Source organism: Micropterus salmoides, unplaced genomic scaffold, assembly GCF_014851395.1.
Source record: "Micropterus salmoides isolate LMB-PRFRI ecotype aquatic unplaced genomic scaffold, ASM1485139v1 Ms_hic_scaffold_22, whole genome shotgun sequence".
Lineage (NCBI taxonomy): Eukaryota > Metazoa > Chordata > Actinopteri > Centrarchiformes > Centrarchidae > Micropterus > Micropterus salmoides.
Window position 1 is genome coordinate 11,420,642 of NW_024041373.1, and position 27,022 is coordinate 11,447,663.

General features: G+C 41.1%; 2 protein-coding genes across 2 annotated transcripts in view; both read right to left on the reverse strand.

Annotated features, from left to right (window-relative positions):
• Positions 1-5: 5 nt before the first annotated feature.
• On the reverse strand, positions 6-6,793 carry LOC119917700. Its single transcript, XM_038738113.1, has 7 exons — positions 6,526-6,793; positions 6,197-6,380; positions 1,323-4,628; positions 1,066-1,245; positions 809-981; positions 600-717; positions 6-449 (listed from the first exon to the last, which is right to left on the reverse strand). The coding sequence occupies exons 1-7, from the start codon at positions 6,717-6,719 to the stop codon at positions 249-251; spliced, it is 4,356 nt and encodes a 1,451-aa protein (XP_038594041.1). The 5' UTR covers positions 6,720-6,793; the 3' UTR covers positions 6-248.
• A 1,038-nt stretch (positions 6,794-7,831) lies between these two features.
• Positions 7,832-27,022, reverse strand: part of itga9 (integrin, alpha 9) — a 50,621-nt gene continuing 31,430 nt past the window's right edge. The window contains exons 16-28 of the mRNA XM_038737189.1: positions 25,593-25,745; positions 24,499-24,575; positions 22,485-22,632; positions 18,834-18,920; positions 18,550-18,629; positions 18,322-18,405; positions 17,722-17,830; positions 17,496-17,603; positions 16,055-16,180; positions 15,742-15,861; positions 15,556-15,651; positions 12,261-12,380; positions 7,832-10,120 (exon numbers count right to left, since the gene is read on the reverse strand). Coding sequence (XP_038593117.1) covers positions 10,022-10,120; positions 12,261-12,380; positions 15,556-15,651; positions 15,742-15,861; positions 16,055-16,180; positions 17,496-17,603; positions 17,722-17,830; positions 18,322-18,405; positions 18,550-18,629; positions 18,834-18,920; positions 22,485-22,632; positions 24,499-24,575; positions 25,593-25,745 — 1,407 coding nt within the window. The 3' untranslated portion in view covers positions 7,832-10,021. The remainder of the gene's footprint in view (positions 10,121-12,260; positions 12,381-15,555; positions 15,652-15,741; positions 15,862-16,054; positions 16,181-17,495; positions 17,604-17,721; positions 17,831-18,321; positions 18,406-18,549; positions 18,630-18,833; positions 18,921-22,484; positions 22,633-24,498; positions 24,576-25,592; positions 25,746-27,022) is intronic.

Here is a 27,022-nt window from a genome sequence, read left to right on the forward strand (position 1 = left end):
TTTCAGAATCACACATCAAGTTGCAATGTCTCATTTTAGTGTGCATAAATGTAGTTATATTTATATATTCATTCATTGTCATCCACCTTGGTGAAGTGCCCTTGAGCACAACAGTCTGTGAAAGCTCCCTCCAACGGTTAAGTGGGATTCACATTTTAATTATTATATCAAATAGAAAACACAATTTGATCTGTGTTAGGCTTCCTATTTCTTGAGACAATATTAATTGTGTTCAAAAGGAGTGCTGGTCACTTGTAGCAGTCTTGCACATTAACTGGCGGGGCAAGACTGGGTGCTACAGTGTGGGGTGAGGTCTTCCTCAAACCCAGCTCATCAGTCTCTGGGTTAGAGGTCTGCTGGGCTCGATGGATCTCCAGCTTTCTCCTCCACTGGAAACACAAGGCTGTAGCCTCTGCACCATCTGAATCTGGCTCAGGCTGCTTCAGACCCTGGAATAAGAGAGCAGTTGTACCGCTTTAATGGCTCATGGGATAATTCTCACAGGACATGGCATAACAGGTAGTTTGAGCTGTATCTTATCTACCTATAGTGCATGGAGAAAACATCATATCATTACAGACTTCTGATGTTAGACTTACTGTGATGCTGGCTGTCTCTGCAGCGTGGACCCCACGCAGCACCGTCTGGAGTAGATTTTGTACATTCTTCACCAGGATCTCATCAGATGATTTGCACCCAGGTGTTACAGCATTGACACTAAGTAAACATTAAGAAAAAAACTTCTCATGACCTTTATTTCCCCCCAGCTTAATTTTCATTGTGGGACTTCCGTCCAAACTCTTCTGACCTGGAGATGATGTTGAGCTGGTTGGTAATGGTGAGAATCTGCTCAACTATGAGGGAGAGTTCAACCGTACACTGTTTATCCAGGCAGTGGTTGGCAATAACTCTGATAAACTGAGTTACTGACTGGCAGTTTGAGATCACATCTTTGGCAGCAGTGACAAATGCCTCTTTATTCTGAAAAAAAAAGAGAGAGTGATGGATAAATGTATCTGCAAATATCAACATCAAAGCAGTAAAGTGCCCTCCTGTGGTCGTTACCGGTATTGGTCCTTTCTTCTTCAAGTACTGTGTCATGTAACATAGTGTGTCAGCCATCTTCCGGGTCACCTGGACAATTCTGTTGTCCTTGGGATCCCAGCTGTCACTTTCTTGCTTTAGAAAAAGAGAGGTGTAGGTCAGCGACGAAGCTTCTTTGTATGCTCCAGACCTGACACCATCCTGGAGAGAAAAAGAGGTTTTAAGTGATTTATTGTGACATAAAGGAATTACTATCTTGTTAATCATAAGATACCTACATCTCTTTCCATATTCCCAGGTCCATATTTGACCACAGCTGCCATGTTCATATTTGGTTCTGCTGCATCTGCATACTCTGTGTTGCCTTTCTGCCAGGATGTCATTGTCATGTCAGAGGGAAATTCCACTTCTTTGACTTTATATGGGATTGTGGCCAACACTTCCTTGATATCCTCAGGTGTTCTGCCCTGTAGACCAGCCGCCATGTGCTCTTTAGCCTCTTGGTGGATCCAATCTTGCTTCCTGATCTCCTCCACCACATAGTGAGCTTTGGCTGACCAGCACTGTAGCTGCACCTCCAGGCTGAGTGTGTCACAAATGTAGTGAGTCTCTACCATGAGCCTTGCCCTGCTGATTATATCTGAGATCTGGAAGGACAGGTGGTCGTTGATAGACCTCAGATTAGAACGGACACGAGGGTCGCGGATGTAGTTTAAGCAGTCCTCGACTCGTTTGTTCGCAAGTTTTACATTTTCAAAAAGTCTTTGTGCTGCGTTTTCAAATTTCTGCTCCACATTTTCTGTGTTGTTCTCCCGAAAGTGTTCAGCAGCAAAATAAGCAATGCTGACAATATTTTGAAGTGCAGTGTCATAATCCTTATTTGCTTTGCTTAATTTACCAGAGAGCACTTTAATTTTAATCAGAAGACGTCTCTGAAAGAATTCTGATTTAGCAAGTTGCATCACACTTGGCATTATGTCAAGCTCTTCGGTAGCTTTAAGGTAGGTTTCAGTCAGTGTTTTTACTTCATCCTGGTATGCTGTTAGCTCTTTTGATTTGTAAGCACTTTTACAACTTAGGCTGGTTAGCCTTGCTGCCTCTTGGATTCGAAGCGAGTTCTCAGACAACACTGATAGCTGTTTCTGGGGCCCCAGCTGGTTCATTGCAGTTGATGATCCCAAAATCCTATCAAGAGAATTTAGCACAATCTGAATAGACACGCCCCACAGGATACAGAGTCCCTCCAGTTGATCTACCTGTCCTTCCATTGAGGTGGAAAACTCCACCAGATACCTTGTGTTGTTCTGGGCTTTGTTCAGCTTGTTGTGTAAAACACTGAATGTTTCTTGACCGTCACTTTGTGAGGTTAGATCAGATGATGTCAAGAGCTGGACCACGTCAGCACATAAAGCCATCACTTCATTTAGTTGCTGTGTAACACTGGTTGCCATTGTTGGCAGATTTCCTTGCAGCTCAGAGAAAACAGCGTGATACCATGTTCCGGCTACTGGCAGTAAAACTTTTCGGGTGTTGTTAATAAGGTCAGAAAACTGTGTGCTGTGTTTGTAGATGCTGTCTGTGCTCATCGCTGAGCTCATTGCCGTCTCCTGAGCTGTCTGGACGAGCAGCGGGGTCAGCGACACCAGCTCTGCCCTAAAACTTTCCAACGTCTGACGATCAACCGCGTCAACAATGGCAGAGGCTTCCTTTGCAGCCTGAGCGTAACAGTTTGACAGCTCAAGAACACCGGTGCAGGCCTGGTTGAGTGCTGTCACATCTTTCACTTTAGTCACAGTCACAACTTCATACAAGAGCGGTAAAAGGTCAAACTGAAGAGGCTTTTGGATCAGTTTGGGTTTACCGGAGACAGGTGGGATCTTTAAATCATCTCTGTCATATTTATGAACCAGTTCTGCTTCTATGGTTTCCTCATCTGAGTGCTCCTCCTCATGTTCAGTTTGAGAATCCCTCTCCATAACCTCCAAACCGGGGGCATCAGAGCCTGCTCTCAAATGCACAAGGTTCAGTTCACAGGTGTCTTTGACTGGTAAGCATGACTGTGTGATTTCAGGCTGACGTGCCCCCTCTCGCAGCGGGCTCAGGAGATGTGGGTGCTGTTGGCCGTCCAGTCCCTTTCGGAGCACTTTAAAATGCTGAATAGCCATGGAGACATTATCTGAAAAAGCAGTATACACCTCCACATTTAGACTGGAACCTAAAAGCATGTCTCTGACTGACTCGCCCACTTTGGTTTGGGATGACTGAACTTGTTTCAGCAGGACCAGGAGGCCATTCCTGTAGATGGGGTTATCACTCCTGTCCAAGTGCCTCCTCACTGACTGAATCACCAGCTTCATTTGACAAATGAGGCTTGTTGCATGTTCACTGAACAGTTTATAGCTTTGCTCTCTGTACGCTGCGTCACACCCATGCCGGTCATTGACCATCTCATTAATAGCAATACTGGTGAACTCTCTCACATCCATTACATCACAGAGAGCGTCTTGAAGCTGACTATTCTCTTCCCCCCATTTTTGACACACCTCATGAAGCTTTTGAACAGTTTGCACTGAATGATCTGCCAGCTCCAGTGACAGAGGTGCGATTCGAGATCTGAGTCTTGTAAGGCATGCACGCGAGTTCTCCACATTCTCCATACTCTTTGCATCAACAGCCACAGCTGAGATAAAATTTGCCACTTGGATTATTTTATCAGTGGAAGATATGAAATCCTCAACTAGTGGCTGAATAAAGTTCAGATCCATCTTTGTAGAAGAATGTGCAACCAGGATCGGTCTCATCACACTTGAAAGTTCCTCAGCTGCAGAAGATGCTGTAAGAAATGTGTCCAAGACTTGATAAAGAACAGCAGTCATCAAAGCTTTGTCAAGCATTTGTATTTGTTGCACCAACAAAGGGCAGGTTTTCTCAAGGGTCTGCTCAGCATCACCACAATCTTCTGAGGACTTTAAAATCATTTTTATGTCTGACCATAATTGCAGGATATGACGACAATGACCTACCACTCTTTGCTGAAACTCTCTACGAGAAGAGTTTGCCACAACCATACAGTGAAACACAAGATCTCTTATCATGCTGTCAAAACAACTTTCTTGGAGTGAAGTTATGGAAGAACTAGTAAGTAGTTGCAACACACTGTTCCTCCTCCCTGTGTAATACCCGCAAGGACCCAGTGATGCACTGTGGCATTCACTTTTCAGGGTTATAATAATGTCGCTCACTGTGGCCTGCACCTTGTTCAGAATGTACCTTTTGGCTTCCTGTGCCTGCTCGCTTGTAGGGTGTTTGATGGTTGTGCACATGGCCGTGTGCAGCATGGAGATGCACTTCCTCAGCGTCTCTAGGGAATCAAGAAGCAATTTGGTTTGTCTGGGATCCTGTAGGGAATGTGCTCTCAAAACTGTCAGACTGCTCAGGAGAAGCAGAGCCTGAGAAAACACCTGGAAAGATTTGAGCAGAGACTTGATGTCTGAGGAGGAGCCAAGCTCAGAAAGACACTCCAAAACTTGATCAGCAGCAGCTACAACTCTCCTTACAGTAGCATCATCATCCACTGACAGAACCTAAGAACAGAAAGACAGATGAGGTTACTTCTTATCGCTGCTGAACAGTTTCTTATGCTTTTTTAGCCATGTTGGCCTGTCATTCAGTCAGCCAGTCCACAACTTGCCTCCTGGCTGAAATATCTTAACAACTATTGGATAGATTGCGATGAAATGTGGTACAAACAGTCATAGTCCCCAGAGCCCACTGACTTTGGAGAACCCCTGACTTTTTCTCTAGTGCCACCATGAGGTTGACATTTTAGTTTTTATTGAAATATCTTGACACTCTTGGATGGGTTGACATGGAAGACATTCATGTCCCCAGAATTGTAATTCAGATAGTGCCAAGATCAGGTGAAAACTATAGTTAATCTGTCCAATACTTTGGCTAATGACAAAATATCTGCAAAACTAAGGACATTCCAATCAGCCTCAGCTACGTATACTTTAGGTTTAGTGCTAATTAGCAAATGTTAGCATGCAAACCCACAACTAGGATGGAAAATGTGGTAAACATTATACCTGCTAATGATCGAGAGGGTGTAATTATCAGCGTGTTAGCCTTGTCACTGTGAGCATGTTAGCATGCTGATGTTAGCTCAAAGCATCACCGTGCCTATACAGCTGTTAGTATGGCTGCTCTTAGTCTTGTTTATATTTCACACACATTAACTATAACGTATGGGCTTAATAAATATGATCACATGCAAACATGTCAAATTTATGACTCAATAAGAAAAATACAAATGAACACTAGGTTTGTGTGCACATAAATCAAATACTGATGAACTAAAACATTTCTACATTGTGCACCATACTGTGGTGACTTGTATTGCAGGATGAGTTCATAATATTGTGAAAACAGCAATTATGGGTAAAGACAGAAGTCCCCAATCATTTACAATCTCTTTCTAAACCTTGGACAATGATGGGAAACAAAGCTGTTCTGTAAGACCTATTGTCTGCGGAAAGTGTTGAAATTTAAATTGCACAAATCACTGTATTTAAATATGATACTCTAGTGTGCTGAAACACTGTTGACACTGCAGATCTCAAAAGCATTTCCTATTACCAATGAGAAGAAGATGATGTTATACCAGCGTAGAGCTTCTTATAAAGTTATAAAACATTATGACAGTGTAAGTAACAAAGTGTGGTAACTTTTGTGTTCTTTTTCCAGTTCACAAGCAATAGCTGATGTAAACCCGTTTTGTAAATTACTGACAATCTGTACACTGGCATGACCAGTCAGTAGCTAACACTGGAAAAAGTGCTCTGTCCTCACAAATTAACATAGGGTATTTTAAATTGTTATTTTGTGAACATAGCAAGTGTAGACAAAAGATCTTGGATTAATAAATATAATAGATATATTAGGTGTAAAATTTTTATACAATAGTATTCCCATTTAAGGAAACATCTGGGAAAGTAAAAAGCAGACGCAGCTGTGGAAGATGAATCTTCAGCCATTCCTTTCTCCCTATCTCTGTTTATTTTAAAAAGTGTTATATGTTAAATTGAAAGGTATATTTAGTAACATACTTCTGGCCACATTTTAAACCAGGAGAAGAAAAATCATACTTTACTTTGACTACTCCCAGGAAGACATTTTGAGTAGCAGTGATGAGTTCCTCTCTGTGCTCAGCCAAACTGGGCTGGATACTGAGTTTCTGGGCTGCCAGCAGCACATGCTGTCCAGACACTGTCACTGACTCTAGCAGGGATGACACCTCCATGTGCAAAACTTCATCCTCTGTCTCACTTATTTGCCTGCAAGTAAAGAATGTAGTGCTTACACATGTCAGTCTCTTACATAAATTAAAGACCTCGCATGTAGGAATGTGACTTTTATGGACTTGTACCTGCAGTCTTGTGCATACAATTTTTATTCTTTAACTCAGCAAACTCTGCATACCTTGCGGCCACCGCTGCCATGTTCTCAGTAGCTTTAGCCACAGCTTGAGCTGCCCCCTCCAGTTGGCTGAACTGTTCGGGTCCCTCTGTACTGTCACACAGCAGCACCAAGTGGCATAAATAACTTGCGATTGGTGCAACCACCCGTTCCACTGCCGCAGTCCTGATCAGCCCGTGATCCAATGGAGAGGACATAGTTAGCAGAGTGATTCTCTCTGGTCAAAAGAAAGTGAGCAGCTCCATTTGTTGCGGTGTTCCTGCTATATTCAGTGTGGTCGCTGTATTAATAATGAATTATACTCTACAGAGGAGCTTGTGCTTGATTTCAGTGTTTCATAGCAACTGGAGTCACCTGACCAAACAAACATAGCCTCCTCAGGTTTAAAGAGGGATTGACTGCCTCTCTTACTTGATATATTGTTGTGTAAGCAAACATGCAGCTGGACTGCTCCGGCAAATAAAATGTACTATACTGCAACTAAAGAATATTTTCAGTTAGTTTTTTACTTCAACCAACTTAGTTTTTTTTTTCGTAGCATAATTGATGCTGAACTTTTGTCATTAATTTTGTAGTTATAGGAAACTTATTGAATTGCCCAAAAGACAATTCTTTTCTTGTCTTTATTGTAAAATAAAAAGTGAAATAAAAAAACCCCACTTAAACAGAGTTGTCCTACTTCTTTTTGGGAGTTTGAGAGTCTATAACATTTAAATAGTAATCAACTCACTTCAAAGCCTTACATGATAGTGATAAGTTTGTACCATTTCAGAAAAACATGATTGGTTCATGTGAATATTTGTTACAGTAGTACTCTAGCACATTTGCCAAAAAGACGCTCACCTTTGCTGAATCCACACTCAGTAATCTCCAATTTTGTACCAATAGTACAAAACCCATTGATGTGAACAGTGAAATTGCATATCCTCATTTTTGAGAACCTGGAACTAGAGAATATTTGGCATTTTTGGTTTAAATTCATAATCAGAATTGTTGCTGATGAATTTTCTGATGGTCGACGAATCGTTTCAACTGTAGGGTGCACACACATACTGTGTAAGTAATGCAAAGGTAGAACCTTATAATTAAAATGCTGATTTTGGACAAGAAACTGAAGTTCTAGCAACTATTACTGCAAACCGATTCTAAAGACTTCTCTGAGAACTTTAAAAATATATTCTTGTGTTTTTGTCTGCACATTTAGAGCAAAGCAGCCAGCAGAGAGCACCACACACCACACACAAAAAAAGAAGGGACCCAAACAACAACTACAATGGACTCATGTTGACAAAAACATTATACAGAGCCATGGAATTTCACTCTAAAATTTATCAACAGATAAAAATATACAGCTTTTAAACATCAAACATACAGCACACTATAATGGAAATGATATTCAGTGACAGTAGTATACTCAGAACAAAATCCCAAATAACGGCGTGATTAACGGTGACAACAAATATACAAATAAAATATAACCATCACAGTTAAAATTTACCAAAAAAATGTCAAGTGTCGGTTTCTCTGCATACGGGTATTTAACAGATGCAGAGGGAAGATGTGAATGTGTACAGTATATGCTGTCATGCCAGTGGAATTAAATGGTAAAATAAAGTGGATCAGACAACACACAAAAGAGAGCCAAGCAATCATAGTGACCCATAAAGTGTCATAGCACTGAAGTCTCAGAGAAAAGTGTGAAATATGTCAAAATATAGTTTTTATTCTTTGGCAAAATTAAATTCATGACACTGCATGGTTTCATCTTAACAATCTGTGTATCTCTTTCAATATAATAGATTATCACCCGAAGGGGCATTGATGAATTCTTCTAATCTGATATCAGAATGTATTTTTTGCAGCATAATTTAAGTTTTATGTTATTTTGCAATCATAAAGCTCTTAAAATGTTTAAAATAGCTAATATTCCTACTGCTTTGGGGACATTTAATATAAAATCTACTTCACTGTGTTCAGCAAAATTTCATTCACAATCAAGTCCAGCTTTAAAAAGACTCTCGAGTACATGTGGGGTAACTTTAAGTACCGAGGAGCTGTGAACTTTAATAGTGGCACATTTTCAGGGCACTGACATTCCTCCATGTTGACTTAAAATAAGCTTTTCCCGGGAGCCCCAAAGAGCTCGTTTATGTGTAGTGATTGAGTGCAGCACATTCCCACCTATTTTTAGGGTATTACTCATGCCATGGGCCCCTATAAATGACTGTAGGTAGACTCCCATTGCAGACTTTCATGTGGCCGTGGAGAGTAATGCATCTCGTATTTCACGCTTAAAATCCAATGCCTAATAACATAATAGTAAAATTAAATATGGTCTGTACAGGTGAAGTCTGGAAAGGTTTTGGACATATATTATGATCAGGTCGTATGAATCATTTCCTACAGCATGTCAGTGAGAATTTACAACAGAATCAAGTAAGATATCATCACTTGAACCTGGGGACTTTTGGGGGCCCATAGAAAAAGTCAGCTACATACCTGAGCAAGAGTTCCTTGCAAAAACAGCTTCAGATAATTAGCTCTACTGCACATTGCACTTTCAAAGCATTTGTTAATCCAAAGTATTGCATAGAGCAAAGATTAAAATGAAAATTTGTCAAAATCACTTTTATCTACTTTTATCACCTACAAACAACGTGGTTAAAAGCCAGACCATAACAAATGAATGGATGGAAAGTCACAAAGCTTGAAATGTGAAATTTGAGACAACTCTGACAACACTTGCGGATGACATAAGGACACAACATTTGAATCACTGTGTGTGGGGGTCTTAAACACACTATTAGCTATGGTTGATTATCTGTGGGAGGGAGGGACAGTCAGATGTTTAAAACATATTCTTAAGTGGGAAATAGTAAAGAAAAGATACAATCTTTCACCCCCAAGAAGAAATGAATATACATACAACTCCAATCATATACTACACAGGACATATCTTTGGCATAAAAAGTAAAGCTATGTAGCCAAGGCATTCATTCTTATCAAACATCAGTGCTTTTAGGAAAACATACTGTAGATACAGTCTGTTCTAAACCTCAACTCTTCTTGAAGCCCACTTTTACACAATATGGCTTTAAGTGTATGTATAAAAATAAATTTGCTATGTAACACAGCCCTGAGGGTTTTGTTGTCCACCAGTATTCATGCCGTCTCCACATCCCCATACGGATGTGGGTCTCCATCAACAGCTCCGCTCTGCTGGCTGGGAGTTACCTCCTTTGAGATTAGCTGAATTCCACAGCAAGTGTCCTCTGGCAAGCCACAATGTCACCTCAGAAGCCTGTTTCCTGGACCCCCACCCACAAAAAAATATCAAGTCTCCAAAAAATATGGAGAATATTCTTCTCTTCCACATATGGAAGACTGAAGGGCCTGGTGCCACTAGGGCGGCTGGGCTGCGAGACCATGTGCTATTGGATCCTTCCTGACCCAATCCCTAATCTCATTTGCTCCTCTGGGACCCCCCCCACTGCAAATCTCAGTGGTTCTTTTCCATCCAGTCCCAGCTTTCATCACTGTCCTTCCTGTTCTTTTCAGCCTCAATAATCTCTCTGTAGCGCCGACGGAAGAATCCCATCTGTCAAAAAATGAGAGAGACAAAAATTAGAGTGGTTAGTAAGGTGGATCTGTGGTCAGATCTGACTGTAGGAAGGAGAAACCAGTGGTTTTGTATGTTTGAGCTCATTAACTACAAATCACATATTACTGCAGACCATTTTCCAAAGCACATCATAACTTATTAGGGTATATTTTCCTCTCTTGGGGTGGTTGTTTTTTTCAAAAATTACTTGAGATAGCTGATGCATAGCTGTGACCGTGAGCTCGACCATTAGCTGATAATTTCACCACATTTTAGCTCATTATGTCAGTAGTGGCAAATACAGTATGTCACGCTTTAAAGCAATAGTTTGAGAAGGAAATTAGCTTTTTTGCTGACATGCAGAGCTAGATGAGAAGATAAATAATACTCTCATGTCTGTATAGTAAATATGAAGCTACAGCTGGCAGCAGGTTAGCTGGTAACAACACAATGTGGTGCTATGGGCGGTTTATGTGCCAAGTAACGTCTTGGCCAAGAAACAGGCCCTAAACCAAAACATTGTCATTTTTCAAACATTTAGTCATTGTACCGATTAAACAACAGAAAAAAATATAACTTGCTAAATAGTGAGCTTTTGAGGTGCTTTCAGGTGGATTCTGGACAGAGACGGGCTAGCTGTTTCCCTCTACTTTGAGTAATTGTGCTAAGCTAAGCTAAGCTAAGCTAACCAGCTGCTGGCCGTAGCTTCATATTTACTGTGCAGACAAGAGAGAGGTATTGACAATGAATACGCATATTTCCCAAATTGTTGATCTATGATCTATTCCTTTAAATAATCCAAAAGAGGTGTTGGTGTTAATTTTTGAATAATTTAGAAACAGTGTTGCTATTACATAGCACATACAAGTTAGTAATTAGTATTTTTCAAATGAAAACCTGATAACCAGATATTATCTTGGCTTTATTATTACTAAATTATAGGGTTCCTTATTGAACATATTTGTCAGTGTTATGTATTTGCTAAAAAGATATTGTCTGATCCAATATGTAGTTTGATTTTTCAACATTAAATGATTGGCATTGGTATCAGTCACAAATATCCTGCCGTCTGGCTATATTATTTTATCATTGTCATTGTGTGTCCCTTACAAATGTTTGTTTTATTCATTTTTAAAATAAATTTGTATTTAAAGTTGTATTAAATTAAAGGAAGAGTTCTATGACGATGCTCGTCTTTTTTGTGTAGTAATGCAGTTGCGAAAAGGGACTGTTCTAAAATCATAAAGTCCATTCAGGTGCGCTCTGACAAGACTTATGAGATTCAGCTGCAGAACAGCATGGTTTTTAATGCACAAAAAAGGATTTACAAGCTCTCTTGCTTGTCGTCTAGATTTTATTTTACATAGCTTGTAGATGTGATTCATTCAGCAGCTGACTCAAGTAGGGATTTTTCCCACAGTGAATCAAATGGAAAACAATGGACATCTGGGAGGTAGGAAATCAATCAAAACGTAATCTAATTGACATTTAACTTACCTATAACATGCATTTTACCAAGTGTAATATAAAGGCGATATGAGAGGATTGGGGGGAGCAGTAGATTCTTGGTGTGTATCTAAACAAAACCATGATGCCTCTCACACTATGACTCCATCCATTTATCTGCGTTTGACTACTAAAGTTTATTGATACAGACCTGTGCTCTCCTCAGGCATTTCCTGAAAAGAGCAATACAGGACATGTGCTGCTCTTGTAAGTGGGGTTTATTTTGGCAAGAGCTGAGGATCTGGGGATTGAGGATGAAATGTATCCCAGGACCAACATTCCAAAGTTTCGTTGTGGTATTCCCGGTGTAAAATGAAGCAGTGAAAAAGAAAATAATTTTTGTGCTAACAGGGCCTCTGGACATCAGTATAATTAACTTTTAAATTCTTCTTTCATATGAGTAGTATGGTGTCCTGTCCAGTCTGTGATTTGTCCCTTTCATGGTTGTTCACATTCCCTCCTCTTCCCCTGCCTCCAGTTGTCTCTGTACAACTGGGTACTGTGCTGATGTCTAACCAGAGCTAGGCACAGGGTTTTGGGCTATGACACACAGGTTTGTGGCAACTGCCACATATTTACAATTGAAGTTTCAGCAAAATGCTGATTAGCAAAAAGATATTCATGTGTTTACCTTCCAGAGTAGCACAGCTAACAGCAAAAAGATGAGGATTCCCACCAGCAGACTGATGGCAATGATCCATCCGACTACGTAACCCCTTGGCTCCTGACTGTGGAGAGCCTCGAACACCAACTAAAACACAACAACACTTCAGTCAGTGAGTCACGTTCAAATACAACACACACACACACACACACACACACACACACACACACACACACACACAAGAGTACTCATTATGTCATGTGCTGCCAATGATGCAATACAGTGCAACAACAAGACACATCTTATTTCAGTCTGTTTTAGCTGAGGAGCTACATGTAAATCTAAAACATCACTATACAGCATGACGCTGGACACTAATGGAATTTTATAAAGAACATATTCATTCAATCAATCAATCATACAAACAAGAAACACAAACAGTCCAAATCAATGTAGGGCCAAAATCAGTTTATACTGTACACTTATAATGTTTTAAGTAACATCCACTGAAACACAGTTTTATATTTAATTCTAAGGATAATCCATACTGTTTAGCCTGAGGTTTGAACACACCCAGAACAGGACAGGATGGTTACGGCAACCTTGCCCTATGCGCAACAAGCAGCTAGCAGCACGACTTGTAAATATCTTGTGTACTACAAAACATATCTTTATTCACATAAGTGATATTTTTAGATGGTGAACACGGTTAACACTATAAACACTAAACATCAGCATGTTAGTTATTGTGAGCATGTTAGCATTAGTATGCCGACGTTTAGTTTTAAGCACAGAGCTGCTAGCATGGCTCTTAGTCTTCATCATTGCTTCCAACTGTCTAACAAGACGTCGCCTTTCACATTTTCTTTTTATCTGTGGCTATCAGTGGCATGAATGACATCATAGAACCAGTCAGTAAGCTTGACCATTACTGTTTCATAATGCACCACTCTTTATGTGTTTAATGCCAACAAGTATTCATATTATTAGGTCAGTGCAATTCAAAATATATTATCCACTCCCTTTTTCAGTTTGGAGTAACATGCCTTTAAAATGGGAGGCTTGGCAACTCTTAAAAAATTGCCTGGTTCCACAATAAATAAGAGCTGTTTAGGCTGTTTCCCATGACATGAGTGAACACTGACCTGCTGGATAATCTGTCACTGACAGAAAACTCAGTTAACTTAACCCATTGCACACTGTAATGCTTAATGGAGGGAAGTAATGTCCAGTGACAAATGCTGTATTTATTCTAATTACGTAAACACAATTATTTTAAATCACTTTCCAGCAGCAGTGCCTTGATTAGATTTTTTTCAACAACTGCCAATATTTTGTGAGAATCTGCAGTTCTACTTTGAAAAAGTTATTTTGAAGCTATTTGATACTTCTGTACATGAGTCATTTCCAACACAATTACTTTGATTGCTTACATTTATTTGCACTGAATTAACAGCGGTTTCACTTGAGTGAAATAATGCATTACTTTGCGCCACAGCGAAGCCTACTTTAATGTCCGCATTCAGGCCTTAAATGGAAAACAACACATTCACTGGGTTCATGACTTAGATGTGTTTATTTACTAATGATCTTAAACAAAGGTAAATAATGTGTAATCTCCCAAATGTCATATGAGCCTGCGTAATTTGTTACTGCAAACAATTGTTGGACTATTTCAGAAATGACTGAGGAACTTCACTGCTTCAGTGTGCAGTGCTGCAGGGGCTTTGAACACAAATGTGGCATGCCATGCCAAGTGTGAGCCGAGACAAAGCCAAGTGGACAAGTGAAGATTAATCTCTCCGTTGAATAGTTTCCCACATTAACACCTCCCCCTTTCCTCCGAGCTCTGGAATCTAACTGTTGTTATGCATGCCAAGGCGCTTGAGTCTACAGAAAAGATGAAAGCTCTACTGGTCGTTGCTCTCTGACTCTGACTTTCCCAATTTAACTTGTGCAATCTGTTAAATCTGGGAATGTGTGACTGAATCTGAAGTTCATTCAACAAATTTTTTGGATGTCAAGTTTGTAACTTGCGTACTTACAACAATTCTTATAGATTTATGAGAGTTTCTTTACACATCACGGGGTGTAACAAATGAGCCATTAACAATACAACTGGGTACCACAAATTATACTTTGCAGTGTGTACTCTACCCAGCAGGAATCCTGAGGGAAGAGGTAACTGTGTTTTCTAAAACCTATGAGGGTAATAGCTGCTGGAATGAGCACACTCACTAAGTGCTGAGAGAGCGGCATGGTATGGACATATTAATGGCAGGTCTGAATTTTCTGAGCACCTTTGAAGCTCAGGGTTAGCAGGGCTGCAGCCCGGTCAGCACCCTAATCACTTGAGAGATCCCACTGCGAGCATGCTGGTGTCTCAATATAATCATCACATCTGATCTGGTGGGCCATTCAATCACTCAGCAAACAACAGCAGGGGGAAGGTGTGTCCTTGAGTGCAGCTGAGGACCCTGGAAAAAGGGCCAATAGAAGTGCCACCATACTGTATACCCACAGACCCCAGCTGTTCCCTGGGCTCACATGATCCACAGTGGAACGCATAAGCAGCTCAAGGATTGTCTAACCACAGCATGATGGACTGTGCATCTAAAGAGAAATATATATATATATATATGCTTATTGATAGATTCTGCCAGCAGCAGAGCTATGTAGTGTCCTTCAACCAGAATGCCAGGATTCAAGCCTCAGTTAGCATCTGTCCCATCACAGTGCCTTTGAGAAAGCAACAGTAGCCTTACCAGCTCTGTTTCACAACTTAGCCTTTAAATGTCTTCAAGACAGTGTGTAAAGGCTTTTACTGAGTGAACAAGGTTTGAAGGGTCAGTTCACTCAAATTAATTACATGTGTTACTGGTCATGCACACTAGTGTATAGTCGGTTAATCATTTTTGGCTGGAAACACCATTGATGAGAGTGGTGAGAGTGAACCAGAGTAAAGCTGTGGGCTGTAAAAACCAAAAACAATGAGGTGAAAAACACTAAAACAGTAAAAACAGCTATGGGGAACTGAGTGCAGTGATCAGTCTCTTAGGTTTGTCATTCTAAGCGATTACTTTCACAGTACACATAATCTGTGACACAGTACACTGTGACCAATTGTAAATATAAAACTATTAATTAGAGCTGCTAGTTTTAAACTAAAATCCAACATCTGATACTCTGAAGCTGCCAGACATGACCTGAATGTGATTTTTAATGTTGTTATTTTGTTGCTCTAATTAACCTTTCATCGCATTTTGTCAAAGGTGGCGAAATGATAGATAGACAGTGAATTAGCGGTTCATGATGTACTTACAGAAATGTCCTCTGGCAGGCCCTTTGGCACCTCCACAGCCCTGTCATTTACTTGCACGCTACCCCTTGTCACAAACTGGATCACAGAGGAACTATCCTGTGTGTTGAGAGAGGGTAAATTATTGTTATAATAGAATCATAATAACCTGCAAGGAAATTCATCAAGCTGTTGAGACGTGTTTCTTACCCTCTTAAGAATTTCAGTGTTGAGAAGAAGTTTTATATCTATGCTCAAAGCTTCTTCTTTTGATTGTGGACCCAGACTGCAGGAGATTGTCATACATGCTCTTCCAGGCCGATCACAATCCTTTAAAATAAAGACAGAGAAGAAGAAAGAAAGAGAGAGTGGGAAAGAGCAGGAGAAAGCGTGCGGGAGAGAGAGATATGTCTGATAAACAGATGTTGCACTCGCTAAAAGAACAAAAACAAGAATCCTCACAGGGGGTAACACTCAGTGACCTCTGAAATGTCAAAGTGCAACATGAGGGCTGTATATTTACCAAGACTTTGCGCCCTGATTTGGTGAAGAAAGCAAATAGGGAGTGGAAGATGCTCTCTCTGTCCTGGGGGATGGTGCACGGTGTCGGGTTCCTGTGAGGGGTGCAGTTCCCTCGGCCGTCGGCCACCTGAAATGTGAAGAATTTAGGTCAAATCATATCCAGTGAACATAAATTAAGACATAAGCAAAACCGAGTTGAGTTAAAACAGGACATGTTGCATGGAGCAGGAGTTTTGTCATGTTTATGTTGCAAAGACAAGTTTGGATTTGGGTTTGACAGCAAAAATGTTGACACAAGTACTTTTGTCACCTAAACTTGCCCAATCCTATTATTGTTATGAGGGCTCACAGGAAGTTCTCCCGAAACAAGAGGCTGGTACCCCTCCCAGACAGATTTCCCATATGGAGTGATTTAGTGGTGTCTGGTTTACAGCCCACCCCCATGGGAACACTTCCCCTCTACCCTCTCCTCGGTCCGACCTGAATCTCTGGAGGTGGAAATCTCCTCTGGCCTTCCTCATTGTCTGCTCTGTCGCCACCCAGCATGTCTAAGCTTTTATTGTCGCGCTTTCTCATGTCCTGTGTTTCTGCTGCCTTCACTGGTGTGAAGATTCATAGGCTGCACTAACTTTATCCTGGCCTCATCCCTCACGAGAACAGAGTTTTCACAGTAAATAATGAAGATTGAGGGAGTTTGCGAAGAAAAACTAGAACATATGGTGCAACAGTCAGGAACCTGTATGTCATGTCTGAATAAACACGGGTCTGCATAAAATGTAAGAATATCTGACTATAAAATATAAGTGTGCAAATGTCCAGTGTGCCACAGACTAGACAGCGTTTATGATGTGTGGTTCCAGGCTGGGATGGTACGGGCAGTAGCCAGCTCTGCAGGTGTCCCATTCCCGTTTCGTGCAAGCTGTCTGATCCCCTGAAAGTGATTCCAGATGGGTTCAAGGAGGGTGGGATACAGTCAACCCCATCTGCCCATTCACAGTAAATATAATTATAAAAAAAAAATATATAAACAGCTTGAGCTCCCCCGCAATCTACCTATATGAAAGGAGCAATGCAAAGGTTAAATAAACATTTAAACCCAGCGGGAGTATTGTGTTTCTTTATCTAAATGCAAAATGCTGTGAAACAAAATGGTTTGCCAGCTTCAGAAGCAACATCAACACTTTCGCTTAAATTTTCACTGGCCCAGGGGTGCCTCACACTAAGCAAATTGCCCATGCCATGACAAAAAGCCCACGGTTTAGCAGCTTTCTGTAATAAAAATGTCCTCTGAGGTGGATACAGGCTGCTGTACCATGAAGAGAAGCAAGACCGACAGGCTTAAGCTGGATAAATGAGCTAAAAATGTGGCGGCCGCAGGTGATTAATAATAAATAATGATTTGGCTGGATAAATAATGTAGATAGACTGCTGTTGGCATCCACCTGTGTTTCAATGATGTGGAACATGTCAGCTCCGTTGCCAGCCAGCCGGTTAGGTATCCTGATGTCCACAGTGGAGCCAGGCAGCCTGCTGGGCCCCTTGTTTATGGCCTGGAACCACATCAAACAGAGACGGGGAAAGATGGACACAAAGGAAAAGAGGAGTGAATATATATAGAGATACATGTAAAAAATACTGAAAATCCAATATGCTCTGTGCTGGCTGTACCTGGAAAGTGAGATTGAGAGGCTGAAAGTTGCACGCCATCTCTTCCAACTGGACGAAGCGCGAGGCATCGATGGAGTTTCCGTAAACAAAGGAGCTTGGCGTCACCACACTGACAACAGCCAGAGTGTTCAGAAGAGAGAAAGAAGACGATGCAGTAACATAAAAAAACTCTTTATTGAAATGGCCACGGAAATAATATTTAAAAAAAAGAGCTTCATAATAATCTCTGGCTTCAATCACATTATTAGCTGGACAGCAGTTTTCTTGAGATATGAGTCAGACGTTTCCAGCTTTGCTCTGAAGCCTCCCATCTCATTAAACACCAGCACACACAGCAGCCTTATCAGATGTCAGACTTCTGGCGGATTTGGGCTGTTTTACATCTTTTTCCCTTCTCTGTGAAGCAGAGCTATGATAGAGCATTCAGAGATAAGGCTTTTCAAGTTGACATGCTCCATACTGACAAAAGCACGCCCTCTTCTCCAGAGAGCCAACAGATGGGAAACCAGTTCCAGTCTCCCTTTGAGCCGTATAACCTCAGACAGCTTTAAGTGTATATAACAGTAAATTCACTTGTGTTCATGTTTGTCATGTTCTTACCCAGTAATAGTCGTGTCAGTCTCGTGGACCAGAGGGATGGACAGATCCAAACTGTTGTCAGAGAGTTTGTGCTCAGGATTGGCGCTACAACAAACAAGGAACAATTAAGTTATTTGGTCATTTTTTCAAACAGTTCAGGATTAAATTCTACAAATAAACACCCATGAAAAACGTATTTACTCTACTATTGTCAGGTATGCACTGAAATGTTAAACTCTTAATAATTACCTTTTTGCTTGAACTAAGAACTGCAGTGTGTCATTTATCCCAGAAAGCTGACTCGTGTCAAAAATCACTGCAAAATGATACTGAAGAGAAAAAAAAAACAGAATAAACCAGAATGTCACAACCAGATGCTGCAGTTTGTTCTCCATGCAAAAATGCAGTCACCATGAGGTTTCTACACACCAATGCATTGTGCTTAATTTGAGATGACAACACCTCTAAAAATTGTATGTATACTGCATGCAGTTTTGACATTGTGCGATGACTTTAATCTTGGTTTGAGCTACCTTAGTCTGTGCTCTCATGAAGGGAAATCCCACGCTGCATTTGAGGAAGTCCAAATCAACAAGTCCACAGGAAATGCCCTTCTCTTCCTGCAAAAAGACAAGATAGACAGAGAGTAAGAGGAGGAGATAAACACAGACAGAGTGGGTGTCACTCATGGAGACACAAGACTCAAAGAGGAAAACAAGACTGTGACAGGGGACAATCTGTTCTGATAAGTTAACAGGAAGAAATAATTAGCGATGTATTCGGATTGGTAAAATACATGCAAAGATCATAGATAATTTACTACATATACATGGCAAAAAGCAACTGTAAGACCTCTACTGCAGATTTAAAAACACACACACACACACCTGCCAACATTTACAGTAAGATCAAAGTTTATTGTTAGAAACTGATTTCTGTAAGTAAAAGAATAGGTTCTCCTTTCTTATCGAAGCTCTAAATTAAGTTAAACGAAGAATGTCCAAAGCGGTGATGGCGCACACACACATCTTAGCGGGTGGGTAATTGGACAACCTCCAGGCTGTGTGTTTGGAAGCTTGTCTAAACAATATAGAGCTTCACCGGCTGTGCTGTGTAAACACTCGGGCCTTGACCCTATGAGGAGTAAGAATTCTTTTAGCGAGAGTTCACTGAGAGGCTGGCGGCTGAGCTTGTGAGCTGGGAGCATGAAAGAGGGAAGAGATACTACAAGACTTCAATGATAAAAAAAAAAAAAGAGACAGACTAGCACTGCTGGACCATAGAGTGGGGGGTTTAAGGTAAGCCATACAAAACGTCTGCATGCAGGGCGCTGCTGTCGAGTATGAGCCTGTGTTTATAACATGTTTCCAAAGTGATAAAGAAAATGGCCATGACAGTTGACAGCCTCTGCTCCTCTGACATATTTAAAGGTAGACATCCATCCACGAATCATCCACTGTCCCATTCCCCTTATTCAGCAAATTCCTAGTGTAAGTCCTGGGCGTGGCCGTGCCCTCTGTCTTCATTAAGTCACCTTAAATAAGCGAAGCTGCCCTTTACATGGAGGCTAGCGCGAGCCCTGGGGGATGGGTGGGGACCCCAGCACAACTGGCAATGAAGGAATTTCCTCTATTTCCTGTATTCCTCCGTGCTGCTGTGCAAACACAGTGTGTCCAAAGGGGCTGTGCAGGATTGGGGAAGTCAGCCTGTTTCCCCATCATCCACCTGGCAGCCCTTGAGAGGGAGCAGAGCACTCAGACATATGGCGCGTTGTGCCTCCATGGGGAGAAGAGCGACAAAAGTCATTTTGCTGAGCACTTCTTCACTTTCTTTCTCTTGTCTTACTCTGTCAGGAACAAATACATGCAGGGATTCTCACAAATGGCGGGCCCATTAGATATCACCAGGATTGTTTACCCTGCTTTAGTGTCAGCTGAAGCATCTAGTAGTACGTCAGTGTGGATGACAACACACAGGAGCCCCGTTTGCTTGTTCTGTATGTCTCTTTGTGTCTCTGACCACTTCAGTATTTGTACATTTGGCTTCCGTCTACCTTTTTCAAGTCATTGCCTACTTTATACACAGGCTAGAAGGCTAGAGTAAGATGTACCTTTGAATTTCATAACATGTGCAAGGCTGTACATCATGGCCAAGAAAATCAGCCATTCGTATTTTCTTAGGTTTGAAGGTCCACTGAAATTCACAACTTCACACATTTCTCAGTTGGATTCCCAACTTCTGGGCTTTTCACCACGGCACTCATTTCTTTCAGCTGTTAAATCACCAGAAATCAGCAGTGGAGGAACTATTCAGACCCTTTACTTAAGTAAAAGTAGTAATACCACACAATAATAATACTCCATACAAGTAAAAGTCCTGCATTCAAAATGTAGTGAAAGTACAAAAGTATATCAGCAAAATATACTGAACTCATTGGCCCCTTTCAGAGTGGCATACTGTATATTTATTTAGATTAGCAGGTACATTTTGTGTTTAAAATCTGCAAAGTAACTGACTACAGCTTTCAGATAAATGTAGTGGAGTAGGAGTATAACCCATTGCCAGAAATACAGCGGCACAAAACATCTGCCACAGCTCCGCCCTTTTAGAAAAAAAGACAACTCAAACATTTAAGAAAAAAAGGAAAACACAGAAGCCGGTGCAGCAGTCTCTTGGGAGTGAAGGCAAGGCTTCTGAATCCAATTCACCTCCACAGCTTTCTGACAGCTTGTGTTGCAAGAACAACAGACAGATAACACACCCCGCTCTTAAATATGAGGGGAGTGCAAGTTCACGCTTCGCTCACTGGAGAAAAAGCCTCAGGGGAGGATTGGGAGCTGACCTTAACTTTGCGAAAAGGGCTCACATCTTCACCTTGGACTCCCGTAGCAATTAGAAGCGACTCAAAGAGCATACAGCAGTAAATCTGCTCGTGGCTGCTTTGTATTCTTTCATACTGTGCACTTCCTGTTCCCTTTGTGCAGCAGGCCACCCTGACTTATCAGGTTCCTGAACAAATTGAGGCTCTGCGGCTGCTGGTAACCTGATGCTTAATAAGTTCATTAGATTAGCCATGAAACTCAAACGGATACACTGTTTTTCTAATATTGGCCTGCAGCATGTATTCTATTTGAATTCAATTTCAGCTTTGTTGGGGGAGTTTAAATCATGTCACAGGTTGTGCACTTTACACAGATGGTCTTATCCATCAGAAGGGTGCAAAAACCCAGCTGGAAGATAAACATGAAATCCATTATGAGGGGAAAAGCATTCATGATGGATGCTGTCCCCTCTAGCATCTGAAAAGCTCGCTGTCTCGTGTTGGAGCACTCCATCCGACGTGGCGTCTCTCTCAGCCGTGCGCGGACCTGCTGGACCTCTTTGCAACAAGTGAGCCAACAGACGTGAGCAGAGAGAGAGGCGGCTGATGTGAAATCCATCTACATGCAGCGTGGTGTCGAGGAAAATCTCTCAGGTTTAATGTGGGATGGCAGTGGGTAGATATGTCTTTAACAGTGACAGAATGCTGAAATCGTTTTCTGTTGGGGGTCAAAGAGTGCAGAGGAACCGACCTGATCAATATCTCCATGAATTATCCTCACTTTACATACTTGTATTTAGCGATTAAATATGGCCCTTTGAGAGATGTTTTGTCATGAGTTATACGATTTGAATGGTACATAAGTCAAGCTTGTGGATATATATGAAGTATGTGTGTTCTGCTTTGTTCTCGTGCACACGGCTCATATGTTGTTGACACGGTGTGTCAACCTTGAATAAGTCAGAGAAGCGTGTGACAGGTCAGCCAGAGGAGCTGACCTATGAGATGAGACAGCTGCTGCTGCTGCTGCTGCTGGGGCTCTCCTGCTCTGCATCCTTTCATCTGCAGGGCTGCCTACATAGCTCAGGCAAAGTTTATCTGTCCCCTTTTTGTATGCTTCTCTGCTGCACTCCTGACATTTAATCAGTATTTTAAAATAATGTATCTTATAGAAAATGTACATCTCAGTTGAAAACGAATGACATTCGGCTGCGACACGTGTGTAAAATCTGTCTCTCTGTATCATTCACTCTGGGTTTACCCACATCCTTTGAACCAAACAGCCAAATACATTTCAGAAATAAACATACTGCATTTGAGTAAACAAACAGAAGATGCTTCAAGAGTGACAGGAACAACAGACCTTCTGCCAGAAGTTGATGTAGAAAACCTCTCTGGAGAAGTTGAAGTAGATGTTGGTGTCGTAGGCGTCATCCCCGGCGTTGGAGATGGTCAGGTTCAAAGAGACGTTTTTCACTCCTCCGAGGGCCAAATGGGGTATGCTGTGCAACCTGATGGGAACATAAAGTAAACAATGCATTTCAGAGAATAAATAATCTTCTTATAACAGCTGTGGAGTGTCACTGGGGGAGCAGTGAGCAAAGATTTATATCAACAAGGAATTGACATTTGTTTATTTAATTTTATTTATTTATTTTTACTTTAAAATGTAAGTAAACAAAGGGGGGTCCTTAAAATTGAGTATTTGTGTGTAGTAAAATTGAGAATATGTGCAAAAGGCGACTACTGCTTACTACGACAGACATATACAGTCTCCTTCAATTTATTGGAACGGAAAGACAAATTCCTTTTTGTTGTTCACTGAAGACATTTGGGTTTAAGATCAAAAGATTAGTATGAGACAAGAGTTCAGAATATCAGGTATTTCCTGGTATTCACATCTAGATGTGTTAAACAACTCAGGACATATCACCCTTTGTTTGAACCCACCCATTTTTCAAGTGAGCAAAACTATTGGAACATGTGACTGACAGATGTTTCTTGTTGCCCAGGTGTTGCCTTTTAGGTTGATTGTCCAAACATTAAATAGCTCTGCATGACTAGTCTAAGTTCTTGGTTCAAACCTATAAAGACTGCATTTCCTGTTGAAGAGGATAAACCAACATGAAGACCAGAGAGCTGTCTATGGGAGAAAAGCAAGCCGAGAAAAAGGAAAATCGACCAGAGCCATTGGACAAATATTGGGCATAGCAAGCACAACAATTTGGAATATCCTGAAAAAGAAAGAAACAACTGGTGTACTGAGCAACAGACGTCGAACAGGTCGGCCAAGGAAAACAACAGTAGTTGATGACAGAAATATCATGAGAGCTGTGAAGAAAACCCCCAAAACATCAGTAAGTGACATCACCAACGACCTCCACAGTGCAGGGTGAAGGTATCACAATCCACTGTTGGAAGAAGTATCAGAGAGCAGAAATATAGAGGCCACACCACAAGATGCAAACCACTCATCAGCAGGAAGAATCGGAAGGCATTCTGGAACAGGCTCATTAATATTTATTGATTGATTTATTGAGCAGCAGAAGGAAGTCAGAAGTGGACAGAAACGTTTTGTCTGCCAATTTACGCAGAAACATTGAAACTAATGGGGAGGAAGTTTATCATGCAGCAGGACAATGACCCAAAGCACACTGCCAACAAAACAAAGGACTTCATCAGGGGAAAAAAGTGGAAGTTTTCAGACTGGCCAAGTCAATCACCTGACCTTAACCCAATAGAGCATGCATTTCAACTCCTTAAGAGGAGACTGAAGGGAGAAACACCCTGAAACAAACAAGAACTGAAAGAAGCTGCAGTAAAAGCCTTGAATAGCATCACAAATGAAGAATGCACAGTTTGGTGATGTCGATGGGTCACAGGCTTGAAGCAATTATTGCAAGCACGGGTTATGCCACCAAATATTAAATGTTATTTACTTTTAAGATTATTTGTTCCTTTACTTTTGCTCACCTAAGAATGCTGTGGTCTAATACAAACGGTGATATGTCCTGAGTTGTTTAACACATCTAGATGTGAACACCAGGAAATAAAAGATGAAATTCTGAACTCTTGTCTCATACTCATCTGTTGATCTTAAACCAAAATGTCTTCAGTGAACAACAAAGGAATTTGCCTTACCATTCCAATACTTTCGGAGTGGACTGTACTCAGTAAATGTACAGAAAGCAAAAGATCCACAATAAAAAGAAAGGGAACTCCCTAAGTATGGAAAAACATATGGATATCCTCCAAGCATGCGTCATGGTTCCACTACCCACACCCACATGGCCTATGACGTCAGCTTGCTTCCTCAGTACTGAAGAAAAAGGCCAAGATAGAAAGTGAGTCTAAACTATTAAGTTGAAGGTTTTTACCCAGAGAGCAACAGCTTCCCATGAAGCCTCAGGTCTGCAGCACAGTCATCTGACAGGCAGTTCTTCTCAAACCAAGTCTGGAGAGGAAACAGTAAAGTACACAGTTAATATGACCTCATGCTGTCCATGCACGACACACACTGACTCTATGTTCAGACTAGGGGGCAGTATTGTGTTGTTGTTGGAGCTGTCCGGTAGATTTTTATCCAGGAAGGCCCAAATCTTTACTCTATCTGATCCCTCTTTTAATCAGTCAGAGTACAGCCTTTGGTTTACGGCTAAATCATGAAAGGAAACTTAAGTCAAGCGGTAAAGTTTGATGTAAAGATGATGAGTTTAAGATAAATGGAATCTGTAAGCGCTGAAAGACGCAAATCCCTCCGCTTTTCAAGAAGTGCAGACAGTGGGGAAACACATGTGGGGCAGGTTAGAGGTGGTTGCAAAGAAAATAAATGAATCAGTCTTTTTGGATTCCACTCAAGAAAAGCTAACACAGACAATAATAAGCTGGAAATTAACACCAAATCATTATAACCTCAATTTGAGCTATTTCCTTCATTCCTTCTGCGGAAAGACTTGACTTTGTTCTTTATAATCAATGGAGGACATGAATGCAACCAGAATCTGAATTAGTTGAAAATAACGGAGTGATCATCCATTAATTCATAAATATATCAAAAATAAGACTGAAATATGGCAATAACCATGGTCTTGTGATGCTCATTTTGTTGCTCAGAATAATAAATGATGTGCTTGATTTGGAAATGGCTAAAATATGTGTCTCACAATGGTTTCTTATCTCTTTAATGCAACTACTAACAACATATTCTCCACATAATTACTGTATCAGATTTTATTGCAGATAAAGAAGAATATGACTGGTCAGGGTAAATTTTGAATAATCTGTACACACTTTGTTTGTTATTATATTACCATCTGGTAATTTCCTTTCACCACACAAAATCAGGTATTGAACAGCCCTGAAAGCTTTGACACCTTAACTTTAGAGGATTTCTACTTACATATATTTCAATAATATTAATCACAAAAACCACATAATTTCATACCAATTCCGATGTGTTTCAGTGTTTTACCTCATTCCTCGCTGCGATCTTGTTTCCTTTCCCCCATCGCAGCACCGGAGTGAGCGCGGGCAGGTCTCGCTCCTGGTGTCCTGTAAGCATGTGCTTGCCCAGGCTGTAAGCCACCTCGAATGTGATTGCTGTGAACACGTCCTTCACATCTTTCTGTTGAGAGCACAAAACGACAAGGCTATTGCAAAGAAATTGTCCTGCCATAGACACAAAGCTGTTAAAACTATTTAACCTAAAAAAAAGTCATTTAACAGTCTGGTTGATTATGGTAATTCAACATCTTTCTCCAATTGACGCCTGGCGCAAAGATTGATTACACTGCAGATTACTGGAAGATCTTACAGTCTGGATATGATTTTATCACTGTGCCAAAGATCCACAGGGAATGCAGATGTAAGTATGCGAAGGGACCACAAAATCATCAGAACTGGTTTAACTGGACAACTCTCTCATCAGTCACCATTTCTTATTTTTGTCATTTTGCTGAAAGTAATAAAAGCTGGGCCACTAAGTTCTTAGCAAAAGCGAACACGTGGATCTATTTTTTAACCTTGCTGGCACGGCCTCTGAGAGATATCTTTGAGTTTCTGGCGGCTCCATCTAAGACCACAAAAGAAGTGCTTGATTTGGCATCAGGTTTGGAAACAATACAGACAGAATGAAAACAGAGAGCTAAATGTGATCAAATCCCATATCTTCATTAGATGACAGAGCTGAAAGACGTACATGGGAAAAGCAGATACTGATGTCTCTTTTTAATCTCTTCTGCCCATTACAGCTACACTCTCGCTCTTTGAAGGCGGCTTGGCGGGTCTGGCTCTGGTCTTTGTGTGTAAAAGCCGCAGCAGAAACACACACAAGCTCCATGGGCAACCTGTGTCCCTTTGCCCAACTGATGTCTACCAACATGGAGCCAAACCCACAATGTAAACACAAAGGGCTTCCATGGTCACTTAGGCCACTCGTTCTTTTGCACTTTCTCTCTTTTGTTCGTTATCGTTGCATTTTCCAGTGTCCACCCACCCATCCTCTTTCCTCAGGCAGGCACAGAGCCAGACTGGGCTTTGAACACTTTAGGCATCTCTAGCGGAGAACCCACCCAACTCATCAACAGCAAGAGAGTTATAGCAGGAAAGAGCAAACGCCAGTGCAGGACATGAACAGACAAAAACAGAAGATTCGGTGGTCATTTGGGAAATGGTGCTGCACACAGATAAACCCATGACCTTGCTGATAATGATTTCGTTATTTAGTTGAAAATAGGGCTGTAAATTACCTCAATCTTCATTATCAATTGATCTGCCTAATTTTTTTGATTAATCAATTAGTCATTTCATTAATAAAAAGGTACAGATCCCAAGCTGACATCTTAAATTTAATCAACTTATCGCGTCAGCTCTAATTGAGAGTGACAACATTAAATGGCCACT

Coding starts and splice junctions, on each gene's coding strand:
- LOC119917700 (XM_038738113.1), bottom strand. CDS start 6,719: ATGTCCTCTCCATTGGATCACGGGCTGATCAGGACTGCGGCAGTGGAA. Junction 4,629..6,196: donor TCTTCCTGGGAGTAGTCAAA/GTAAAGTATGAT, acceptor TTCTGTTCTTAG/GTTCTGTCAGTGGATGATGA. Junction 982..1,065: donor AGAAGAAAGGACCAATACCG/GTAACGACCACA, acceptor TTTTTTTTTCAG/AATAAAGAGGCATTTGTCAC.